At 54.6% G+C, this 23524-nt stretch overlaps 4 protein-coding genes and 2 non-coding genes across 9 annotated transcripts in view; 5 read left to right on the top strand and 1 right to left on the bottom strand.

Annotated features, from left to right (window-relative positions):
* Positions 1–1061: 1061 nt before the first annotated feature.
* On the top strand, positions 1062–5728 carry LOC141936907 (uncharacterized). 2 transcript variants are annotated; one of them, XM_074854268.1, is made up of 4 exons: positions 1062–1948; positions 2881–2989; positions 3134–3232; positions 3667–5728. In XM_074854268.1, the coding sequence occupies exons 2-4, from the start codon at positions 2902–2904 to the stop codon at positions 5640–5642; spliced, it is 2163 nt and encodes a 720-aa protein (XP_074710369.1). In that variant the 5' UTR covers positions 1062–1948; positions 2881–2901; the 3' UTR covers positions 5643–5728. The 2 variants fall into 2 exon arrangements, with proteins under 2 accessions (XP_074710369.1, XP_074710367.1); XM_074854266.1 differs by having other exon boundaries at positions 1379–1410; positions 1813–2989.
* A 358-nt stretch (positions 5729–6086) lies between these two features.
* LOC141936923 (uncharacterized) lies at positions 6087–10299 on the bottom strand. 3 transcript variants are annotated; one of them, XM_074854306.1, is made up of 3 exons: positions 10181–10299; positions 8673–8831; positions 6087–8221 (listed from the first exon to the last, which is right to left on the bottom strand). In XM_074854306.1, the coding sequence occupies exons 2-3, from the start codon at positions 8758–8760 to the stop codon at positions 6840–6842; spliced, it is 1470 nt and encodes a 489-aa protein (XP_074710407.1). In that variant the 5' UTR covers positions 8761–8831; positions 10181–10299; the 3' UTR covers positions 6087–6839. The 3 variants fall into 3 exon arrangements, with proteins under 3 accessions (XP_074710407.1, XP_074710406.1, XP_074710408.1); XM_074854305.1 differs by lacking the exon at positions 10181–10299 and adding an exon at positions 9371–9483; XM_074854307.1 differs by lacking the exon at positions 10181–10299 and adding an exon at positions 9371–9483 and having other exon boundaries at positions 6087–8218.
* Positions 9566–11910, top strand: LOC141936881 (uncharacterized). The gene is made up of 3 exons (XM_074854224.1): positions 9566–9938; positions 10207–10349; positions 11296–11910. The coding sequence occupies exons 1-3, from the start codon at positions 9566–9568 to the stop codon at positions 11545–11547; spliced, it is 768 nt and encodes a 255-aa protein (XP_074710325.1). The 3' UTR covers positions 11548–11910.
* Positions 11911–12085: 175 nt separating this feature from the next.
* Positions 12086–12193, top strand: TRNAL-CAA (transfer RNA leucine (anticodon CAA)). Its single transcript has 2 exons — positions 12086–12123; positions 12148–12193. It is a non-coding gene; the product is annotated as a tRNA-Leu (tRNA).
* Positions 12194–12521: 328 nt separating this feature from the next.
* Positions 12522–12593, top strand: TRNAE-CUC (transfer RNA glutamic acid (anticodon CUC)). The gene has a single exon. It is a non-coding gene; the product is annotated as a tRNA-Glu (tRNA).
* A 6301-nt stretch (positions 12594–18894) lies between these two features.
* The window catches only part of IL4I1 (interleukin 4 induced 1), a 5496-nt gene continuing 866 nt past the window's right edge, over positions 18895–23524 (top strand). Inside the window, exons 1-6 of the mRNA XM_074854222.1 lie at positions 18895–19302; positions 20226–20338; positions 21592–21793; positions 22218–22286; positions 22908–23041; positions 23254–23524. The exon at positions 23254–23524 is cut by the window's right edge and continues 866 nt beyond it. Coding sequence (XP_074710323.1) covers positions 18895–19302; positions 20226–20338; positions 21592–21793; positions 22218–22286; positions 22908–23041; positions 23254–23524 — 1197 coding nt within the window. The remainder of the gene's footprint in view (positions 19303–20225; positions 20339–21591; positions 21794–22217; positions 22287–22907; positions 23042–23253) is intronic.

Here is a 23524-nt window from a genome sequence, read left to right as displayed (position 1 = left end):
GCGTGAGGCAGATGGAGGATAAAACGCCATGATTTCTCTGCTTTTCTTTACATTTTCCTTACTGCCTCTGGTGAGATTTGCTTTGGGGAAGAAATATTTGCGGGAGGCCAGAAATTGGGGTGAAAAAACCCGTTAATTCGGGGCCTGCGGGTCGCGATTGCTTCAGAGGGGAGTCGCCCGCCCGCTTCCAAAATGGCGGCTCGCGCCCACTTCCAAAATGGCGCCCCACCTGCCCTCTTCCAAAATGGCGGCCTCGCCCTCAGGCAGGGCGAGAGGGAAGATGGCTGCGGTCGGGGCGAGAGGGGTGAGATGGCCGCGGCCTTCCCCTTGCCGCCACCAGGGCCCTGCTCAAGATGGCCCCTGGGGGATGAAGCCGTGGGGTCCATCTTGGGTGAGGGCAGCCAGCCAGCGTTGCCACGGCGACGGGCCCAGTCAGGGGGCAAAGCCCCCCAAAAGGGCTGCTGTGGCCCGGGGGGGACGGGGCCATTTTAGAGGCATCTGTGAGCCCCAAACTTTTCATGGGGCTTTTAAACACATTTGGGCCGTGCTCCTTGCTGGCCCGACATCCCTGACATGCAGGCAGCCTCCCCCTGTTGACAGAAAACCCCCCTTTTACCCCCAAAACCAGTCCCTTTCCCAGCTGTAAGGAATCAGGATGGCCACTGCGGCGGGAGGATTTCTGTGGACTGGCAGCCCAAGTCCCCTCAGTCTACACGTGCTAAAACATCCCCCAGTGTCCTCCCCCGGCTCCAAATTCAGGGGTTTTGGCCCCAAAATAGTTCCTAATGGGTTTATCACCAATAAATTTATGGGGTGATGCTTCCAGCTGGCAGCAATTTGCTCAACCGCCGCAGCCCTCCCTGAGGAAAATGTCTCCCAGGGGTACATCCCCATCCCCACAGAGGGACAAGCGAACCCCAAAAAACATCCTTTATTCCACATTTTGAGGAAAAAACACCTCAGCAGGACACCAGTGAGCATTTTTCACTTTGCAAGGTGGTTTTTTTTTTTTTTTTTAATTTCCGCCCAGAGACATCGTTGGTATTGCCGCCAGAGGGCCCTGGCAATTGTGCAGAGCTCTTTTCTCCCCTCTCTTTTTTTTTTCCCTCTCTTTTTTTTTTTTTTTTTTTAATTCCTTCCTTCCTTCCTTTTTTTTTTTTTTTTTTTTTTCTTTTTAACTCTTATTGCTCGGGATACCAGAGCGACCAGGGCTTCCCCGGTCACACCGCGGCCACCGCGCCGTGCTGACCCGTGGCCCTCGCATCCCCGGACACACACACACACACACAGAGCCCCTCGCTGCCCCCTTGCCCCATATTTTGGGGGGAAAAGGGGTTTTCTGGGGGGAAAAAGTGTGGGGGGGGCATCTCCAGGCTTTGCCGACAGCACCTCCCAAGCCGGAGACTGCAGGTAACGGGGAGGTTCGGTCTTTGGATGCGGAGAAGGAACGGAAAATGGCTCCTTTTTTTTTTCTTTTTTTTTTTTTCATCCCCTTCCTTTCCCTCGCCATCCTTCCCTTCCTCTCTCCTCCCGTCCCTTCCAGCTCTCCTCCCCAGGGTGTCCGCACAAACACCAGGCTTAAACTCGGTGCCTGGATGCTCTCCATCCCTGGGGAGGGGGGAAAAATAATAATAATAAAAAAAAATAATCAAAACCCCCAGCCCCGTTGTCTTTCTGCAAGCGTCCGTCCTTCCCCCCCCTCACTTCATTCAGGCGGGTGGCTTTCATTTTTGGATGGGCTGCTGGGGGGGGAGCAAAGGTGTTGGTGAGGGCGTGCGGTATTGACCCCTTTATTTTTATTTTTTTGAGCAGGATGCCAAACTACCAGGGAATAAATGAAGCGGGCTGAGATGCTGGTGGGGACTTAAAAAAAAAAAAAAAAAAAAGCAAAAATTGCAGGAGGGATCGGCGGTCCGTGCTTGAAATCGCCTTTTTATTCCCGACATCAGTAAGTTGACGACAATTCTGCAAATCCACCTTTTCCCAACCTAACTCCTCTGTGCTCCGCTCTGCTGCTAGAAAAAAAGAAAATAAAAATCAACCCACGCATTGGGATCCTAATACACCCACTGCTCGCAGAGGAGGATGAGGAAAGGGTCAGGGGAGTGGTGGTAATTTGCTTTTTAAATGATTTTTGCAAAGCAAAGCACCAAACCCTCTTCCTACAGCTGGGAAAAGTCGTGTTTGTCCCCGAGCGCGAGCTCTGAGCACTGGAGATTTGCGTAGAGAAATAACTGGGTGATTTAACCTCTCTGAGAAGGAGGAGCGATTCCTATGGGGTTTTGCGGGGGGAGAGTCGGGAAAATTTGGGAAAATTTGGGACAGGAGTCTCTGGGAAGGCGAAGGATCCTGTGAACGAGCACCCAGGGTTTGGTGCTGTTTGATAAAATCTGGGTGAAAATGAATTTTAGGGTGAGAATCTCAGCAGAGTGTTGTCTGCAGGTTACAGAAACATGTTCTTCATGGGCTGTGTTTTATCTTTTTTTTTTTTTTTTTAAGGAATCGTGCTATCTGTGTTTCTGTTTTCTCCTTCTGCTTCCTCCTCCCCATTAACTTTCAGAAAAAAAAAAAATTGTTCAGCCAGATTTGATAAGAGGCAGAGGGTATAAAGTTCCTGCAGGATTTGGGAAAATATGGGGCGGGGTAAAGGATGGAGGTTTTTATTAGCCACTCGTCCCCACGCCTTACCCTTGTTTTGTGATTCAGATTATTTTATTTGAGAATAACAATCTATTAGATTATTAGAGAATGCACAGGTTAATAATAAAATAGAGGGTTTTGCCTGAAGAGCCCAACCGACGGGTGCGAATCCCTAGGATGGCGATGGGTTGCACGCTGGGCTCTGCTTACGGGGGGGGGGGTCTTACCTCTGTCTTTCAGGGGGGTCTGGTGGCACCAGCCATGGAGCCGTACGTGCTGCTGGACCCGCGACAGAGAGCGCTGTATCGCGACGTGATGCAGGAGAGCTACGAGACGCTGATGGCGCTGGGTGAGGAGCCTCCCCCTCCTGCGGCGGAAAATTTGGGCTGGACGGAGGATCCGGCTTGCTGGATCCTCACGTCTTCACGCAAGGGGTGCTGGGGTCGGGGGGGGCCTCCTGACTCATATTGCTCATCCCCCTTCTCCTTTCCAGAATTCCCCGTTTCTAAACCCGATCTGCTGTCCCGCCTGGACCACAGGGATGAACCTACAGCCCTGGATCTCCACGTGCCCAGGGAGGCCCCGGCCGCAGGTGAGTCTCCGATCGCGGCTCCATCTCAGCGGGGAAAAAACCCCCGAGTTCAGCTCCCGCTTGCCCACCTCTCCCCAAAATGGGCAACCCCCCCCCGTAACGGCGGCCGCCGTACCCCAGGCTGCAAACGGAAGAAAGATGCTGGGGAGGAGAGAGCGTAGTGCCAGAGGGATGTCCTGGCCCAAAATGGAAATGCCGGGCCCTCTTTCCTAGCCAGCAGTGCTTCTGGAGTGGTCCACGGAGGTGCGGTGGATTAATTACCACGAGCAGCGATGGGGGTCGGAGAAGTGCTAGAACTGGAAGAGCGTGTGAAATCAAAAAGGAGGAGGAATCCCTCCTTGTTTTCCTTTTTCTACCACCTTCCCACCTCCCCAGCCCCGGGAGAGACGCCGTCTCCTGCCTGGGTTGTGTCTGTCTCTTTTTGTGCCCCACAGAGGATGGAGCAGGAGCGGAGCAGGAACCCCCTCGAGTAGAAGGTGCTGAGAAAGAGCCCGAAGTGAGGAAACCCACGAGCGAGGAGCATCCCCAGAGCCCCGCCGAGGCCGGGGCGAAGGCGAACAGGAGCGGGGCACCGGGCGAGCCGGCCCCGCGCCCGAGCGAGGGCCAACCCAGCAACACCTGTGGCGAGTGCGGCAAGAACTTCAGCCATAAATCAGCCCTGGTGAAACACCAGAAAATCCACACCGGCGACCGTCCCCACGAATGCCCCGACTGTGGGAAATGCTTCATCCAACGCTCCGACCTCACCATCCACCAGCGGGTCCACACGGGCGAGCGGCCTTACGCCTGCCCCGACTGCGGGCGCCGTTTCAGCGTCAGCTCCTCTTTGCTCACCCACCAACGGACCCACGCGCCCGGCGGGGAAAAACCCAACCGCTGCCCTCAGTGCGGCCGCAGCTTCGCCGATCCGGAGGCTCTCGACCGCCACCGGAAGAGTCATTTGGGTGGAAAACCCTACGAGTGTGGGGTGTGCGGGAAAGCTTTCGCCTGGAGCTCCCACCTCGAGCGGCATCGGCGTATCCACACCGGCGAGAAGCCCTTCCAGTGCGCCGAATGCGGGCGGGCCTTCGCCTGGAGCTCCCACCTCGACCGCCACATGCGCACCCACGCCGCCGCCGCTGAGGATGAGGAAGACGAGGAGGCGGAGGAAGAGCCCCCGCCGCCCCCTCAGAAATGCGCCGACTGCGGCAAACGCCTCAACCACCAGACGGACCCCCAACGCTTCAAGCACAAAGGCACCCAGACGTCGCCGGCCGGCGCCGAAGCCGCCGGCAACCCGCCGCCGCGGCCTCACCGCTGCGAGCAGTGTGGCAAATGCTTCGGCCAGAGCTCCAACCTCCTCAAACACCAACGCGTCCACACCGGCGAGCGCCCCTACCCCTGCCCGGATTGCAAACGCTGCTTCCGCTGGGGCTCAGCCTTGGCCAAACACCAACGTACCCACACCCGGCAGCAACAAACCGCCGCCAAAACCACGCCGGCGCCCGCCGAGGAAACCGGTGCCGGAGGAAGCGGCAAACCCTACCCGTGCGGGGCGTGCGGGAAGAGTTTCGGCTGGGTTTCACACCTCGAACGCCATCGCCGGATCCACACCGGGGAGAAGCCCTTCCGCTGCGGGGAATGCGGGCGGGCCTTCGCCGTCAGCTCCCACCTGGAACGGCACCGCCGGGTACACACCGGCGAGCGGCCTTACCGCTGCGGTGAGTGCGGGAAGAGTTTCGCCGTCAGCTCCACTTTGTTGGCTCATCGCCGCACTCACGCCGTTCAACCGGGCCGGCCCCACGCTTGCCCGGAATGTGGGAAAGGTTTTAGCACGCCGGCCAGCTTGGAACGACACCGGCGGCTTCACCGCGGCGAGAAACCCTACCAGTGTGGCATCTGCGGCAAAGGTTTTGCCTGGAGCTCCCACTACGACCGGCACCGGCTCACCCACACCGGCGAAAAACCCTTTTCCTGCGCCCACTGCGGTAAATGTTTCGGTCGCAGCTCCCACCGCAACCGGCACCAACGCGCCCACGCCGCTCAGGGCGGCCCGGAAAAGCGACACGTCTGTCCCGAATGTGGCAAAGCCTTCGGCCTCGGCACGGCTCTGGCAGCTCACCAGCGACTGCACGCCGCCAGCGCCGGGAGCCGCGGCAGCCCCCTCTCCTTGCTGCCGCCGGCGTGGTGGGAGGGCGAGAGGCGAGGGGGGACGCCCGCACCCCCTGAGCTCTGGCCTGAAGAACCCGGCTCTGTTTTCCAGCAGCACCCCGTGCCTTCCTCCTCCTCTTCCTCAGCCCCCAGGAGCTGGGCTGCCAAGGTTCTCCTGCCCCCTGCCATGGCGTGGAGACCTGGGGAGGGGGACGCACTGCAAAGCGACGCCTCTGCCCCCCAGGAGCCCTGGGCTCCCCTGCCTCCCCCCAACTCCTGAAATGGGGCTGTGGGGACCATCATGGGGGGGGGTCAGAGCCACCCTCTGCTTTTGGGGACACCCCACAGGCGAGGTGGGAGGCTGGTCTGGCCCCCCCACCCCAGCACAGGGTGGGAAAAGGGTGTGGGGGGGTCCAGGATACCCCAGGGTGGGGAAAAGGGGGGGTGAAGAGGTGGGGAGGGGGTACGGGGCGGCGTGGGGGCAAGAGGTATGTGCTGGGGGGTAGCAACCAGTGTAGGGGCTTTGGGGGGAGACTGGGAGAAGAGGGACAGGGGAGGCTGGGGGTGGATTGGGGGGGGCTGGGTGATAATTTGGGGTGGTGGGGAGATGACACTTCTCCCTATAACCCTCCTCATCCTCTGCCCTGATGTTTCGGGGGGGGGGGGGGGGATCACACAGAAGGGGGGGGTGACACAGCTGGGGCACATGGGAGGGGACCCATCGATAAAATCACCCAGAAAACCACCTTCCATGGGGTATTTTGGGGGGCAAACGGCTTGGAAAAGAGAAGTGGGGACCTGTATCAGTCACCAGCTCTGCTGGGACCCCCCCAAAATGCCGCGTGGGTGGTGGCGAGGGCGGTTTGGGAATGATTTGGTGAGGGTGGAGAGGCCGGGAATTTGGTGAGGGTGGAGAGGCCGCGTTTCCTCGCCTCGGGTTAGCGGGTAATAAAGTAGCAGGTAGTTCAGCCAAAAAAAAAAACCAACAACCCCTGCGCCTGTCTCGGCGTGGTTTTGTCTTCGGGGAGGGAGAAGACGCTCGTGGTTTCCTACCAAAACCAGGGAAAACAGGGAAAAGCGGCGGAACGCGGGGTCGCTGCGCAAGGACAGGCAGACACAGGCGGCTGCGGGGGTACGGGGCTCCTTTTTTTTTTTTTTTTTATTCCTCGCCCCATGCTGGCACCTCTCCCCCGGCGCGACGCGGTGTCCCCTCCTCCAGCCCCCACCGTATTTCAGCACGAGAACCAGCCCTGGGTTCCCCCCATCCTTTCCCGGTGGCGGAGAAGAGGCTCCCTTCCCCTCAAAACATCCATTTTCTGGGGTACAGGATGGATAAATCCCCCCCTGGAGCAGCCCCGTCGCCCACCCCGGTGCCACCCTCCGTCCCTTCCGTGTCACTCGGTGTCCAATTTGTCCCCAAGCCGCGTTTTCCCTTGGCCACAGTCATCCCTCCCCGCCGAGGGGGGGTCTCGGTCCTTCAAGGCTCCTCAACACCGCAAACGCCGGGTGGTTTCCCCAACCCCACGGCGCTGGGGGGGTCGTCCCCCACCAACTGGGTCCTGGAGAAGGGCCGCGGTTGGGGGGCGAGGGGGAAAGCGGCTTTGGGGAGGTGGCTCCGGCGGTGTTTGGTGAGGTGGGAGCTCTGGCTGAAGGATTCGCCGCACTCGGGGCACTCGTAGGGCTTCTCGCCAGTGTGGACGCGGCGATGCCGCTCGAGGTGCGACGCCCAAGCGAAGCCCTTGCCGCACTCGCCGCAGGTGTAGCTTTTTTGGGCGGTGTGACCCCGCTGATGGGCGAGGAAAGGGGGAGCCTCGCCGAAACGCTTGCCGCAATCGCCGCATTTATAAGGCCGGTCGGCGGAGTGGGTTTTACGGTGCTGGAGGAGGTGAGCTTTTTGGGCGAAACGCTCGCCGCAGCTACCGCAGGGAAAAGGGCGTTCGCCCGTATGCACCCGCCGGTGCCGCTCCAGGTGGGACGCCCAGACAAAACCCTTCCCGCAATCGGCGCAACGGTGGGCCCGTTCCTGCCGGTGACACCGTTGATGCCGCGCCAACGCCGGCCCGGCTCGGAAAAGCTTGCCGCAATCGCCGCAGCGCAAAGCTTTCTTGCCTAAGTGGGTGCGGCGGTGACGGGCTAAGTCGGAGCTTTGGCAAAAGGTCTTGCCGCAAGCCGGGCAGCGGTGGGGCCGCTCGCCGGTGTGGCTGCGGCGATGCTTGGCGAGGTGCGAGCCTTGGCTGAAGGCTTCGCCGCACTCGGCGCAGCGGTAGGGCTTCTCGCCGGTGTGGACGCGGCGGTGCCGCTCCAGGTGGGACGCCCAAACGAAACCTTTGCCGCAGTCGCCGCATTTGTGGGGTTTCTCGGCGGCGTGACCCCGGCCGTGAGCCGCCAGCTCGGCGGCGCCGGCGAAACGTTTGCCGCAGTCGCCGCATTTGTGCGGCCGGTCGCTGGCGTGGGTGCGGCGGTGCTGGAGGAGGTGCGAGCTCTGGCTGTACGTCTCGCCGCACTCGGGGCAGCCGAAAGGCCGCTCGCCCGTGTGCACCCGCCGGTGCCGCTCCAAGTGCGAAGCCCACGGGAAGCTCTTGCCGCAATCGGCGCAGCCGAACGGCCGCTCCCTCGCCGGTCCCTTGCCGGTTGCCCCGCGTAGGGGTTTGGCACAGTCGATTTTGGGGGCCGCCGTGGTTTCGGGCGTCTTGGCAGCGCCCTGGGGAACGGCTTTATCCGGGCGTTTCGTTTTCCGCCTGTTCGAGCCGAGGGTTTTCTCGCTCTCCGGGCTGCGGGACGAACGCGCTTCGAGCTCCTCGCAGCTCTCCGCCGCCGCTCCTTCCTCCGCTGCTTTTTCACTCACCAGCCCCTGTGCTGCTGGGGGGCACAGAAAAAGGAGAAAAAAGGGCAGAGCGTGGCCTTGGCGAGGCATTTAAATCAACGGAGCAGGAACGGGATTTCCCAAAAAAAACTTGGTCTCCCAGACAGGAGGAAGAGAGATGTGATGGGAGGGCTAATCCCAGTTTAAACTGGGAACGGGGAGATGGTAAGCACCCCCCCACCCTTGCTGTATTTCCAGTTAAAAAAAATAAATAAATACGCAGAGATCAATAACATTTTCCTGCTGACAAAAAAAAATAATTAAGGAGAGGGCTGGGGTTTGGGGAAATCCCCCTCAAAACCTGCCTGGGTTCCTCCTCCCCGTGTCCCACCCCACTCACCTTCCCTTCGTTTCCCTGCCAGAGACAGGAAAAAAAAAAATAAAGAGAGAGGAAAAACAGGGGGAATGTTCAAGGAGAAGGGAAGAGGATTCGTTGCGGTGGCTTACCGAGGGACATGAGCGTTTCGTAGCTCTCCTGCATCACGTCCCGGTACAGGGCTTTCTGCCGCGGGTCCAGCATCACCCACGGCTCCATGTCGGGGAGAGGCGCCGGCGACACGGAGCGTTTCTCCCTCCGTCCCTCGCTCAGGACTCTGGAAAAATCCCCTGGGGGGGAAAAAAAAAAAAAAATCCCTTGAACTGGGGGAAATCCCCTTCTTGGTGGGGTTTTGATGCTTTTTCTAGGGATGCCTTGGGAAATATCAGGGGGGTTTTGCTCCCCGAGTTGCAGCGGACGGAGGGTCCCCCCCATCCAGCCTGAGCCTGCGTGGAGCAGCTTGGGGCTGGGGGGCAGGAGGGGCCCTGTTTTCCCCCCATCTTTGTGGCAAACCGCATCTCACCGCGATCTCTGCCTCCCTCCCTCCAGCACCCCAGTTCCCCCAGTCCTCATCTTACTGGGAATCAGCCCTCCCAGGGTGATGAGGCTTTGGGGGGGGGGTGGGGGGTGTTGCGTGGGGGGTTTGGGGGAGCAGGGCTCCCTCTCCATCCTTCTTATCGCTTCTCCTCTCCCCAAAGGAGCTGCTGCTCCGGGGACCATCCCCAAGGGCCGGATCCTGCACGCTCCAGCCCTGAGGCAGCTCAGGACCCACCGCGGAGCCGGAGCACGTCCCTGCTCGGGGGTTCCCCCCCCCCCACCTCCCCGTTACCTGGAGCCTCCGGCTCAGGACTCGCCGTCGGCCCAGCGCGGAGCTGCCTCCGCTGCGCTTCCCCCGCGAGAAACGTCCTCCCTTCCTGCGCTGAGGCTGCAAAGTTGGGGGGGATACAGAGGCCCCCCCACTTTACACCCCGAGGACTGACGAGCCTCCCGACAGCAGGGCACAATGGAGGCGACGACGCCGGGCATGGCTTTGCTCCGGAAGCCCAAGCCGGTATCCGGGAGAGAGGAGACGCCAAGAACAAGCTCCTTGGCGGCAGCGTTTACCCAGAGCCCTCTAGAGGTAACCCAACCTTGGCTTCCCCCCCACCCCAACCTTGGCTTCCCCCCAGCCCAACCTTGGCTCTCCCCCCAGCCCAACCTTGGCTCTCCCCCCAGCCCAACCCTCCCCAGGGGGCACAGGGGACCCCGCTACGCTCCTGCCCCATCACCCGCATCGCTCTTCCCTTTTACCCGGCCGTTTTGGAAGAAGCTCAGCCTTGCTCGAAACGCCGCCGGGAGCTCACGGCAGCAGCAGAGGGGATATTTCAAGTATCGTGACCATGGGGAAGCGTGGGAAGGTGAGGGGGTGCTCTGGGGGATCCCCTCAGGTGGGAGAGGGGGACACCGGGCTGGTTTCCCCCCTCGGCATCAGGGATGGGAGCTGCGCAAGCAAGAAATTGGGGTTTTCCACCTGGAAAAGTGGTTCAAACCATGTTTTCATCACGTGGCTGGTGAAAACGGGGTTGTTTCCCCCCCTGCAAAGCTCCGGGCTCAGGAGTCACGGGCTAACGGGTGGGAAAAAGGGGGAATTTCCACTTACCAAGTTATCCCTTCTCGTTGCCGGAGGAGGAGAGCGTGAAAGCCGGGGAAAACACGGCTCCGCCAACAAGAAGATAAAGAAAAGCAGCCGGGGAGTGAGAGAGGAGCCTGGATTTCTGCCTCTGAGAAAGCCCAGGAGGTTTAAAACCACGCGGATGCTTCTCCCTCCGGTGGGTGCAGGGGTTTTGGTGGTGGTTTAATCCCTCCTTGGCTGGGAAAAGGCGGAGAGGAAGCACTAATTTGCTTTTAATTTGCTTTGGAAAGAGCACAAGGATGGGGAATCATCCTTCAATCCTGCTCTGCTTCAAGCAGGGATGTTTAACCCCTGCCTCCCCGCCGCAGGAGGGAGCGGAGCTGATTTCTGCTGCCTCCCTGCTCCGTCGCTCCTCGGCCGGTGGTGGGGGAGTGGGTGTCCCCGAGGGAGACCGTGGGACCGACCCCCGGAGCTGGGGGCCACCAGCCACCCTGGGTGGCCCTGGGAGTGTTGTAGCTCGAGCTGGGGATGGGAAGACACAGGAAGGGGCTGGATCGCAACTGGATGCTGAAGGCGGAGGGGAGATGGGGGGTCTCCGGGGGCCCTGGGTGGGCTCCGAGCAGGGGTGGTGGTGGTGGGTGCCAGCGTGGGGCAGGCAGGGCCCTGCCTGCATCCCCGGGCCCATCGAGGCACGCAGCAACCCTCTGCCTGCACCAGCTCCTGAGCCGGAGACGCCGGGTGATGGGCACAGGGAGGGAGAGATCTACAGGGGATGCCTTGCCTCCCAGTCCACCCCAGTCCCTTTACTGGGGAGCAGAGAGAAGGGGCACCATCCCCTGCCCTCGCCCCATCGCTGTGCATGGGGTTGTGCCACAAGAGGGCATGGGGAGACCAGAGCTGCTCCTAGGACCTGGCTTTTCCCCAGGACCTGGCTTTTCCCCGGTGATCTGAGCAGCAGATCAACTCCCAGGGAGGTGGAACAGGTCCCAGGAGGTTGAGCCGTGCTGGGGAAGGCCTGGCCGAGCCCTCCCTTGTGTCCCGAGGGGAAAAACCCCCCTGGAACGAAGGAGGCTGCTTCTTCCCCCGCACAGATGCCCGTGCAAAGGGTATATCCAGCTTTATCCCAGCTTTTTCTGCCTCAGGCATACGGGCGAGAAGCCCTACCAGTGCTCCGACTGTGGCGAGAGCTTCAACGTCATCACGCACCGGCGGCTCCACCGCGGCGTCCACCAGCTCCGTGCGTGAGCGGCTCCAGCTCCCGCCTTGTGCTGGCGAGGCCCGGCGATGCCAGCCCAGCCTGGAGGTCTTCTCCAGAGGCTGGAAGTCAACCAGGACTCCAGTTATCTTGGCCCATGCTGGAAAAAGAAGAAAGATCTGCGTATCTGGGGGTGTGAAGGGAAGGATGAGGACCGAGTGGGGCCACCCTCAGCAGAAAACACCAATTCTGGGTGAGGTTTCTCCTGCTCTGCTGGAAGAGAGAGAAATCACAGAATCATCTTGGTTGGAAAAGCCCTTGAAGATCATCCAGTCCAACCATTGACCTCACACTGGCCGTTCCTCCCAGTCCAGAGCATCTCCTGCTCTCCCCCTGCCCAAACACAACCACAAAAAGGATCTTTGTTTCCCCTCGCCGCCCCAAACTCTCCCTGTGCCAAGATATTTGAAGCAACAGGCCCGAGGGCTGTTTCACCTCCCCTCCGGCCACGCGCTCGTCCAAATAACAGCTTCGGGAATAGAAAGGTGGGGTGACAAACACCCGCTGTGGTCTCTGCGTGTGTGCGTGCCCACGGGGCGGTCCAGGCACACGAGCCCCACACCCCCATTTACCTTCACCCGCGCCCCAGAGCTGTGAGGTTGTCGGTAAAAGGAAAGTGCGAGATGTAGAAGGATTAATTCTTGAGGATGAGGAGGGGGAGGAAGGTTTGTGACAGTGTCAGGATGGCCGAGTGGTCTAAGGCGCCAGACTCAAGGCTTTGCTTTCCCTGCCCGGGGATTTCTGGTCTCCGAATGGAGGCGTGGGTTCAAATCCCACTTCTGACACACCTTTTCCTGCTAAAAACTAACATTTTTAATATCTATTTTTTTAAATAACTCCCCCAACATCCCTGCCAATTAGGGAAAACGCCAATTCTCCTTGTTTTCCCCCCCAAAAAAACCCTTGGTCCTGTACCGACCTCTACTGCTCGCCCATTGCACCCAGGCGTGGAGAAACCACAAGGGATGGGAAAGGGGGGACAGAGGTGGCAGCAGGGGGGTCTTGGCTGTGGGGCGAAGCGAGGGCAGCGCGTTCCCCCCCCCACACACACACTCGGGGGTCCCTCGTGGAGCGGCCACGTGTGAGGCCATGTCAAAAATATATTTTTGTGCCTCCCTGGTGGTCTAGTGGTCAGGATTCGGCGCTCTCACCGCCGCGGCCCGGGTTCGATTCCCGGTCAGGGAACATTCCACCAAAGCATTTTCTTTTTAAAAAAACTTTTAAATACCAATAATACTCCGTTTCACACCAAATTCACCCCTCGAAGCACACACAGCAACAACAAAACCCCCCAACGATTTGAAAAGCCGGCTGGCACCCTTGCTGCACAGGCTGATCTTGTTCCTTTTTACCGGTCGCTGCTTTAATGGTCGTGGATAACGACTTGATGAGGGGTGGGTTTAGCAGAACTGGGATATCACCATCCCTATCCGAGGGTGAATTGACTGGTGGGACTTTTTCACCGGCTCACAGCAATTCCCATCACCTGCTGGTAATTAAAACACATATTCAAGTATATATAACAGTCTACTTGCAGCAAGGAGGCTGTAAAAACCCATATTTCAAGGTAAAAAAATCACTTAGAGCTGTTCACTAATGAAACACCGAGCCACAGCCCAACCCCTCATCACCTTTTCCTGCGGAAAAAAAAGCCCCAGCACCACCAAAAGCTGCGACATTTGGGCTTTACTGCAGCGCCACACCGAATATTTCACTCCACAACCTCCCCGCTCCACCTGGTGCGTTGCTCAGGTCTTCCCAAACTGGTGGCTGCACAGGGGTTATTTTTTCTCAACTATTGGGGTGTTTCGGTGTTTTAATTCCTCTCCCTTGGGCTTTAGGTCTTGCTTGCCACCAGCCGACCCTCAAGGGAAGGAGGATATTTCCTCTAGTGCCCGTTTCTTGAGGCCACGGTGAGCGCTTGCCTCCGCCTCTTCTTCGTCACCGTGTGCCGCGGTGCGGCTTGCGCGTGCGTGAGGATGATGAGGGGAGCGCAGCTCTTCCTCCGCAGCCGCTCGGCGTCGCTCCACGCCTGCTTGTAGACGTCCTCCACGAAGCTGGTCGTGAGCCCCTTCGCCTGGTGGGAGACGAGGCGTCCGTCTCCATCTCTTTGAGCATCTTGGCGTTGACGGAGCGGAAGGAGCTTTTCGAAGCCTCTTTCCTCTGTTTCTTTGTGGGTTGATGCTTCTTCTGCTTGGCTGGAGATCTCCTGTCATGGTTCTTCCATGTTGGGGTCTCTTCTCCTTCTGGGATCTCCTTCTCTGCCGGGTCCCCCTCTTTCCTCCCCTAGCAGACGCCTTGTCCCCACAGTGCCTGGATCCCCCAATCCTACAAACACCCCCCCCCCTCTATTTTATAGGGATATGCAAATGAGGGGCAGCTCTGAGCCCTACCATTGGCCAAGTGACCAATTCCTCCCTCCCCATTCACAGTGGGTAGAATTCTGACCAATGCAGGTCACTGAGGTCCCTCTTGGCCAGGTTTGAAGACCTCCAGGACCTCTCACCCCTCTGGGATCCCCACTCCCCCCAAGGAAAATCTTCCACCCAACCAAAAAAAATGAGCATTTATATCTCAGAGCCCCCAAGATCAAAAGTTTTGCCTCACAGTCGCGCGAAGGAGACAAATACGTGCAACACGTTTTCCTGAGAATCCTCTGGGTGAGCAGGAGATGAATGATAAGAAAATTCTTTGGAAGAGCATCTCTCCTCAACAGAAACCGCCTGCACAGCTTAGCCCCGTGTCAGTCAATTCAAAGACTCATTATGGCTAATTACTTCGTTAACAAATCCACCCAGGAACGCCTCGGGTTTTTCCCTCGCTGGTTTACATACACCGCTCGTTTGTTATGTCACATGTAAATGTTCACACATACCCACACCTCATGTTTCAAGTTCCTCCACGCACCGTTGAAAACAGCTGACACCCCACACCAACATCTAACTCCTCTGATTCTGGATGACTAAACCCTGATTTTTTTTATCCTCCGTGAAGAAAAAACAGCTATAAAAATCAGAAAACAATTATCTGGAAGCAAATAAATGCCCCTTTTTCCCCCATCTCACACTGCCTGATTCAGTTTGGTTTTCACCCCTTCCGCTGTCATTCTCCAAGCCTCATGTCATAATTGGTCTCAGGTAGAAACTCGGTTTCCAGTAATCTTCAGGGAAGTAGTAGACTAGAGCAGGATCATGGGAGGAACTCCTTTTGTAACTGATGGCACACATTGCTTAGACAATAAACCCTGTCATTTGAGGTTGATCCTAAAGCAACTCGTTAGGACACACCTTAATCTAGGTCTTGTCAAAACAAGACTAAACAACGTGCCCTCTCTCCAAAATCTCCATCTGTCCTGAGAACATGTGTACCTACTGGTTTCATCACATGAACCCCAAATACCCCAAGAAGCATCATTACTTCATGTGAAGAGATAATACGTGTTGCTGGGTTTTCAGTATAAACACCCACAGGTATCAGGAAAACAACCTGGTCATCACAAGCCAATTAAAAAAAAAAAGGCAAAACCAAGGGTCTTCTTGCAGAAAAACGATGCCTTTTCCTTTTTCAAATGGTAAACCTGAATCAAACTGGTGGATTTTCTTAAATGGAGACATGCTGTGGGACAGAACCCTCAAGAAAGACACGCAATCGTTCCGTTTTTCTTAAAAGGAATGTTTCCACAGATGTTCATCATCCAGTTTTAATGAAGGTGAACGGGAACCTGCAGACATCACGATAAAAGCCGGTGAACTGGATGCAGAGAATCAGTTTCTAATTTTGCCTTGATGCAGGCAGAGAATTCCTGGAATTAAAAACATCACAATTTTGGAGGAGACCGATTGTATCAGTGGCGCAGCCAAGGTGATGTTAAAAGCATCATGAACCTCCTTGGCCATCCCAGCAGCGATACTGAGAATATGGTTTTGGGGAAGATTAAATTGTTCCGGGGCTGGGCTGCACAGAGGAAACGGGACGACAAAACCTCCACCTTGCTATAAAAAACACACCCACAAGAACAAGACTCACAACCTGGCTTCTTCCGAGACCACCCCGTGAACGTAACGCCGCAAAACTCCGATGTCTACATCGCAAGTCCGATCGCAAGACATCCCATAGATTCAAATATATTTAGTGGTTCCTACCGGATGGCAAAGATTAAAACCTTGGTTATCAATGGCTTCAGCAATTTGTGAACACCACTCCCCCAAAAACCAGAGTCACCATTAATTTGTAACTTCCGGAGAACGTGACTTTGTAGAAGGGGCCACGCATGGGACGTCCATGCAGCGCTCGCCGTCCTGCAACCCCCTCTTCTGGGGCGTTATTTAAAACAGCAGAGAAGTGAAGCATCATGGGTGGGCACCACCACCAGATCTTTCCAAAACCCCACGTCCTTTGCCATGATTGTCCAAAATTCAAACTTCGGGAGTTTGACTTGATAATCCTTAGGTTTCCTTTCCACCTCGAGATATTTTATGATTAAACTTCACAAAAACACACGATACTGTTGAGACTTGAATGGGATAAAGCGTGATGATGGGGGTGGCTCTGCAGAGGAGACTCGAGCTGTTGTGATCAAAGAACTAAGTGTTATGGAAAGAAGACAGGAAAAAAAAATATAATACCGAAGTTGTACTGTGCTCTCAACCTTGCTGGCTGGCTGGCCAGGGAAGACACCCAGACGTCTAAAGACCGGACTTTTAATAGCACAAGGGCATGAGTTTTCTTCTGCTTTGATGCATGTAGCTCTGGGCTCCAACGCAAGCAGAACTGAAAGCACTGCAGGGAAAAAAAAAAGGGTTTTCAATAAGAAAATGGTTCTAAGAAGAACCGATTGCTACCCAAGGCTTGCAAAACCTCTTCCAGCAAAACATTTTTCAGGAGAAGCCTCTCCCGTGAGGCTGGCGTCTGCCCTGGGGCTGAGATCACCCCTCAGGATCTAGAAATCCGGGAAGTATCATCATTGAGTTTCATTTCCTCAATCAAATCAGCAAATCGTCTAATTACCTGTCAGTCTTTAGGCACAAGGCGAAGGATAGAAGCGACAAGAGAGTTGGGAGGCGAAGGGTAGTTTGTGGCGGGTTTAATTTTTTAGGAGCAGACCAACCAAGGTGCCTCCACAGAGTTGAGCGTGTCTGGATGGTGGGTGAGATGAGGCCGATCAGCCGGGGGATGGTTCCTCAGGTGTGTTTATGGTGCTTCGGTAGGTCAAAGTTCTCCATCCTGGAAAAATTCTGGTGCAACTCACCCAGTTTTTGCCATTTCAGTGAAGACGTCTAAGCTCTTGATCCTCTCTATGCTAACGGAGACAGGATCAGGTCAAAATTGCGCAACATTTACATAAGAGCATCCAATAAAAGAACTTTCACCTGGAAACACCCATTTTTGTCTGAAGAAAGAGTATTTTGGATGCTAGCTCGGAGATCTCCCTGGGACGCAGAATGAATCCCATGATATTTGGGCAGATTTCAACGGGAGCCTCTTTGTACCGTACCAGGAAAAAAACTAAACGTGATATTTCACTGCTGGGAAGTTCTTGGTCCTTCATGGAGAAGGGTGTGGTCACTTACTGTATTCTGGTAATCACAGCACTTCGTAAAATGTGTCATAGACCAATGGCTGATATCCAAAGCTGGTCACACCAGTGAGTAAAGAAAAAAAAAAAATCCCGCAGAGGAACCAACTACGTGCTTAATTGCTGCTTCCCCTTCTTATGACAAATCAGATTTTGGCGTCTTCCTGGTACGCTGATTGGCAGAATTTTCTTCACCCACTACAGCTAGGTTGGATTTTTTTTTTTTAAGCCGGGGTATAAAATGAAAGCAAATCTCAGCAGAGGACTTGTCTACCTGCTGGAACGATGATGAGGATCGGTGAGTGACTCTCCCTTGGGTCTTGAGCTCTCTTTCTGTTTCTCTTTCATCTTCAGTACCTGGGTTTGTTGGTTTTTTTTTTTCCATCTGGTAGAACATCTGCCTTTTGTGTCTCCTCCTGACATCATAACCAAACCTCCCTTTCTTCAGCTGAGGTATTTCATGGTCACCTGGAGCTCAACTTTAGATACCGTGGGCAGTAGGAGACCTCCCTTGCAAGTCTGGGAAGTGGGATGGTCCTAGTTGTGCAGGGAGAGATGGAAACACCAGCTCAGAATTTCCAGGGCCCTTCCTGGAGGAGACCTCCCTTGCACCAAGTTCTGTGGTTTCTCCATCTCCATCCACGACACAAAGTCTGATGGAAGATGGAGATCCATCAGACACTTCCAAGAGCTGATCCCAATGGATTTGCTCTCCTCCCATGGAGAGCCTGATCTCCAAAAAGGATCTCCTTTGTCTTCCACATGGTCCGTAGGTTGTTGGGGTCACCACGCCGGGCGAGATGAGGGCAGCGAGACTGGCTGCTGACTCTACACCTCTATGAAACCCACACGTGCCAAAAACACAACTCAAGGCAGCATCCCTGGTCCTCAAGGAAGACCAGGGCAGCAGCAGCGTTGGGTCGGGAAGGTTGATGTAGCCTTATCAACATGATCTCACTTTCTGCCATACTTTGAAGAAAGCAATTCTGCTGTTAACAGGCTAATTGGAGCAGATTTTTTCTATTTTTTTTATTGCCCCAGGCGGTGCCTTTGGGAAGCTGGGTCAGCTCCACAGGCTGTAGAAAGTCCTGCTCTCAGGAGCTGGACTCGGGTCTCTCTGAAAATCACCTGCAGGGTAACAGCACTGAGGTTTATTCACAGCAGGGACAGGTTGTCTGCAGATCTGGGGTTGTTCCAGCAAAACCAGTGATTCCCCCAGGATTTTTTCCAGGTGTAAGGATTACCAGGGTGTAGTTTCAAAAGCTTTTTTCCCTGGAAGGAAACTGGCAATATTTGGGGGAAGGAAAAGAAAACGAAAGCTGCCCTGTAGTTATTTTGGAGAACAGAAACCCAGACTAGAAAAATCCCAGAGTGGTTTCTGTTCAAACTTCCTTTCTCTGTGGAAATATTAAATGTTGTGTCTGTTCTGGTTATTCCGAATGAGCTGTAGTCTGCCTGCTGTCCCCTATAGGTATCTCTATTCCCTATAGGGTGTCTCAAACTAAACCACTTTAAACAGAGAAGTCCCATCACCTATCCTCATCTATCTAATCTGTCCACCTTCCTACGTAATATTTTCTCCGCGTGTGTTCATCTTTCCATAGAATATTGTCTCCTCCCTCCACCCTTCTATCCACTGTGTCAAAAATGCCATGAATTACGAAGGTATGGGAAAGAGCCGCTGGGACAAGATTGCCTTAATTCTTTGCACGTGAATGATATTAATTACCATTCTTCATAATGGAGCCTTTTGAGCTTATTCAAAGGGGTCAAACTCATTTTGGGAACTCACCACAGCAGCTGCACAAGCAGGAATATGAAAAAAAAAAACCCCACCAAACCATCTATGGGCTTGATTTTTCCTCGGAAAAAAAAATAATTTACATTCAGTGACACAACTTGGCTGCGGTCATGAGGGACTTAACTGATGCTGTGGGTTTCCTAATCATGCCAGCTGATTTGAAAACAGATTTACTAGATGTTCCTCATCGGGGTTTGGACGCCAACAGACTCGGAGCCAGTCACCTCCCTCCCGGGCTGTCAGGAATGAACTTGCACGCTGATTGCAGAGTGTCTTTGTTGCATTATTTTCTTCTCTCCTTAGTCCTCTTCCAGATCCTCCTGCTAGTGGGTGTCTTAAGTGCAAAGAGGATTTCAAGTTTCCCCGACTATTGCCTCGGTGACGAAGACTATGAGGAGCTGCTGAAGATTGCCAAAAATGGGCTGGGACGTGCAACTCATCCAGCAAAGGTGGTCATTGTCGGTGCAGGAATAAGCGGCCTTACAGCAGCGAAGCTCCTCCAAGATGCCGGCCACAAGGTAAATAGTTGCATGAGTCCCCCTGGGTCTTCTTTTCCTAAACTAAGGATTTTCCAGCCTGGAGAGGAACCAGGACCACAGTGGTGGGAGGAGGAAGGAAAAGCAATTGGGGTCCAGTAATTTAATCTGATTTAGGCTTGATTTTCAAAGTCATAGGCAGGGGTGGGAGGGGATGAGGGGAAGCTGATATGCAAAGCAACTCATTTGGAGTTGGAACACGAGCAGCAAAGATAAGAGACACTTGTCTTTCGCTGTCCCTGAGGGGTTTTTGAGATCAGGCAGAGCTACAGCTGTCCTGGGGCCGCCTTGGAAGCAGCGCTGCTGCGAGTGGGAGGTTGGACTAGACCCTTCAAGAGGAACCTCCATCCTCAATTGCTACAATTCTCCAACGTGTTGCAACTCACAGCCCAGCAGTGACATTTGTTGGTGTAGATCAACCGGCACAAGACTCGTCAGCCCTTTCAATCCTGCCTTGTTAAGATGACAGGTAGTTTGGGGGTTTCAGCACCATGTTGATTGACCATCTCCAGGTTCTAGACAAAATTCAAACCCATGAATTTCAAAGAAGGTTTTGAAGGCAGGAAGGGACAGGTTGGTGCCTTCCTCTGGCTGTTTGCAAAACCCTGTTTTATCCTTCCAGCACAGGGATCATCTGAACCAAGAGTAGGACCCTCTCACTGGAGAGCAGGTGTCCAAACATGACACAGAGGTTCGGAACTGAGAAACTGCCCTATAGGTAGAGGGATCTTGGCCATTGCAGAGAGGGGTTCAGATCTACAGAGGGTTCATTTGCCATCTGGAGGGGACCTGTCCCACCCTGTGGGCCACCATAAATGCTGCCTGCCACAGTGCCTGTGAGCTTGCTTTGTGGTTTGCTTAAAATAGTCATTGCCTGAAGATCCACAACCTCCACCTGTTTTCAGGTCACCATCCTGGAAAGCAGCAATCAGCTCGGGGGGCGGATCAGGACGTACCGACCAAAGGGACAGGACTGGTACGTGGAACTGGGAGCCATGCGCCTGCCCGGCAGCCACAGGTAAGGCAGCGTCCTGCTTCACAGCCGTGATCAGATGAGGAACCAGCCCCTTTTGAGGAGCAAGGCTGGGATTTGAGATGGGACCAAGGGCTTGGACACGGGTGTAGCACAGCAGGAGGATGGGGCTGTCTGCCCCACCTCTCCCCCAGAGCTTAGTACTTGCATAAAAGGCACAAAAAAACCATCCTCACACAATCAGAGGGACAAAAAAACCATCCTCACACAATCAGAGGGACAAAAAAACCCCTCACACAATCAGAGGGACAAAAAAACCCCTCACACAATCATCGGCATTTGAGTTGGAAGAATGAAAGAAGACCTTTCATCTTAGTATCTTGTCCGTGCATGGTCAGACCTCTACTTTGGAAGTCACGCCATCAGAAGGTGGCTGAATTTCCAATGGGTCTGATGGAGAGAGCATCCAACCTGGGCTCTCCAAGAGAGTGGAGTCAAACAGGGCTCAGTCATCAGCCAAAACGTTGTGTGAAGAGGCTGTAGGTGAGTCACCAGCCACATCACGTGCTGATGAGAAGGGTTGGGGCCGCAGGGAATCTCTGCCTCCTCCACGGCGTTGCTCTTACTCCCTGTGACATCCTTGTGCAACCAGTAGCTGGAGAGAACGTAAACCAAAGGGCACCTTCTCCATAGCCCCGTGGCTGCTGCACCGAGCTGGGAGCAGGAGGGACAACTTCGAACAACAAAAACTAGAGCTGGTAGTGCCTTAAATAGAACCACAGGATCATCTTGGTTGGAAAAGCCCTTGAAGCTCCTCCAGTCCAACCATGAACCTCCCCCTGACCGTTCCCAACTCCACCAGATCCCTCAGCGCTGGGTCAACCCGACTCTTCAACCCCTCCAGGGATGGGGACTCCCCCCCTGCCCTGGGCAGCCCATTCCAACGCCCAACAGCCCCTTCTGGACAGAAATCCTTCCTAAGAGCCAGTCTGACCCTGCCCTGGCGCAGCTTGAGGCCATTCCCTCTTGTCCTGCCGCTGGTTCCTTGGCTCAAGAGACTCCTCCCCCCTCTCTGCACCCTCCTTTCAGGGAGTTGGAGAGGGCCATGAGGTGTCCCCTCAGCCTCCTCTTCTCCAGACTAATAGCCACAGTCTCCACTCACAAGGCCAAATAGTACGCGGCTACACCAACATACTCTACGGGCAAATGTCCTTTTACGCTTCTAATGTTTTGGTGGTGGGGTTTTGGGGTTTGGATGTTTGCAAGGACTTGTCCCCAGGTGCTCTCCTCTTTTCTAGGATTGTTCGTGAATTCATTAGGCAATTTAAACTACCTCTAAACCCATTCAACCTGAGCGACAACAAGACCTGGTACTTGATTAACGGCACTCGCGCAAGAGCTGAGGAAGTGAATAAAAACCCCGACATCCTAAAGTACGACGTGAAACCAACAGAGAGGGGCAAGAACGCTGAGCAGCTTTATAGAGAAGTACTAAACAAGGTACGTGCCCGCAGGGAAGGGACCCTGCCTCCCAGCATCGTTCCTTATCCAAGAGATACTAAAGCTATTTCCTCTGAGCTGTGGTGGACCCTCACCTGCACGATGGGTTGAGGAAGACTCAGCGATGAGTTGAGGAAAAGTAGGGTCCTTTCAGAATGAAAAGCAGGAAATGAGGGCAGCTGATTGCAAAACCCTCTACACACAAGGGACAGAACAGATTCACCAAGACTTGGATGAAGCAGAAAACGCCACGCCAAGGCATGAAAACTTGAAGTCCAAGCAGTGGGATCCACTAGCTCTGGCTCAGCTTCAGGGTTTACCAAACCCCAAGGCTGAATTACCCCAGATGAATCCTAACAGAATTTGGGGCAACGCTTTGGGAAATGCACTTTTTCTCATTAATATATCAGTGTTTCCCCTCCAGGCTGTCCAGCATTTTAAGAGTATGGACTGCGAGGAATACCTAGATCTTTATGACTCCTACTCCACCAAGGTAAAGGGCTGGGGCTTGAGAGTAAATTCAATCCTCCTTGCTGATTATTAACCTGCCATCCCCGCTTTGAGGAAGGATCTGAGTCACTCTTGTCCCTTCCTCCGTCAACACTTTTGGATGCCTTTTCCCTAATCAATGCTGCTTTCTACTTAAAATTCTGAGAAAGGGGCAAGCGTGACTCTGACGGAGGAGTTAGAGCAGCCTCATCATTTGAAAATGAGTGGTGGCAGTTGGAAATGCTCTGGAAATTTTTCTGGATTATCCATGTTCCTCCATCGTGGGTTTCTTAATCAGGCACGATGGAGTATCACTCTCTGGGGAGGATTTACTGAGCAATCCACTGGGTTTTCACGCGATCCAGCTGTCTCAAAGTGGGCACACCAAGCTACAAAGCCCTTATTCGTTCCTCTCCAGAAGTGCTGTTGTGCTAAACCAGAGGAGACATTGATTTCCTGCAAGAAGTTAGAGCTGCATTAAAAAAAATATTCTAGTCCAGGTTTTGAGCAGATCAGGAGCAGGGGCGAGGCAGAATGGCGTGACTTTTATCTTGGGCTATGAAGGGGATAGAGGCCCTAACTGAGATAATAATATCAGGCTGCGTCTTCTTCCCGGCTTTTCTAGGAGTATTTGATTAAAGTCGGAAATCTAAGCCGAGGAGCAGTTCAGATGATCGGTGACATCATGAATGAGGACTCTGGATTTTATCTGTCCTTCCTTTCCTCACTGTGGCATTTTCGTATCTTCTCTAATGAGAGGTAAGATGATCCCTCACGGCAAATCCCATTTTGTGCTGGTCCACAGCAATCCACCAGAAAATAAAATTTCAGTGGCCTTTAAATATTTGGATGGGAATCACTCCTGACTCAAAGGGTCACTAAGCTCTGTCAGCGTCTCTAGAAGATGTCAGGTTTTACAGTTCCTAAACCCCAACGTCCTTCCCTCACCTCCTGCTTCTTCTTCCTTTCAGTTTTGATGAAATCACAGGGGGATTTGACCAACTGCCCAAAGCCTTCCAAAAAAGCTTGTCCGATCCCATCAAGTTCGATTGCACAGTGGAGAAAATCGTGAGAGAGGGAAATGAAGTCCATGTATTTTACCGTGCTCCAGGCACTCTGGACCCAACCATAGTTGCAGATTACGTCCTCGTCACGTCCACCACCAAAGCCACCAGGCTCATCCAATTCCAGCCACCACTCTCTCCTCCAAAGACCCACGCCCTGCGCTCCACCCACTACGCA

The sequence above is a fragment of the Strix uralensis genome, chromosome 35 (genome assembly GCF_047716275.1).
Source record: "Strix uralensis isolate ZFMK-TIS-50842 chromosome 35, bStrUra1, whole genome shotgun sequence".
Taxonomy (NCBI): Eukaryota; Metazoa; Chordata; class Aves; order Strigiformes; family Strigidae; genus Strix; species Strix uralensis.
This window is presented reverse-complemented; position numbering and strand designations above follow the sequence as displayed.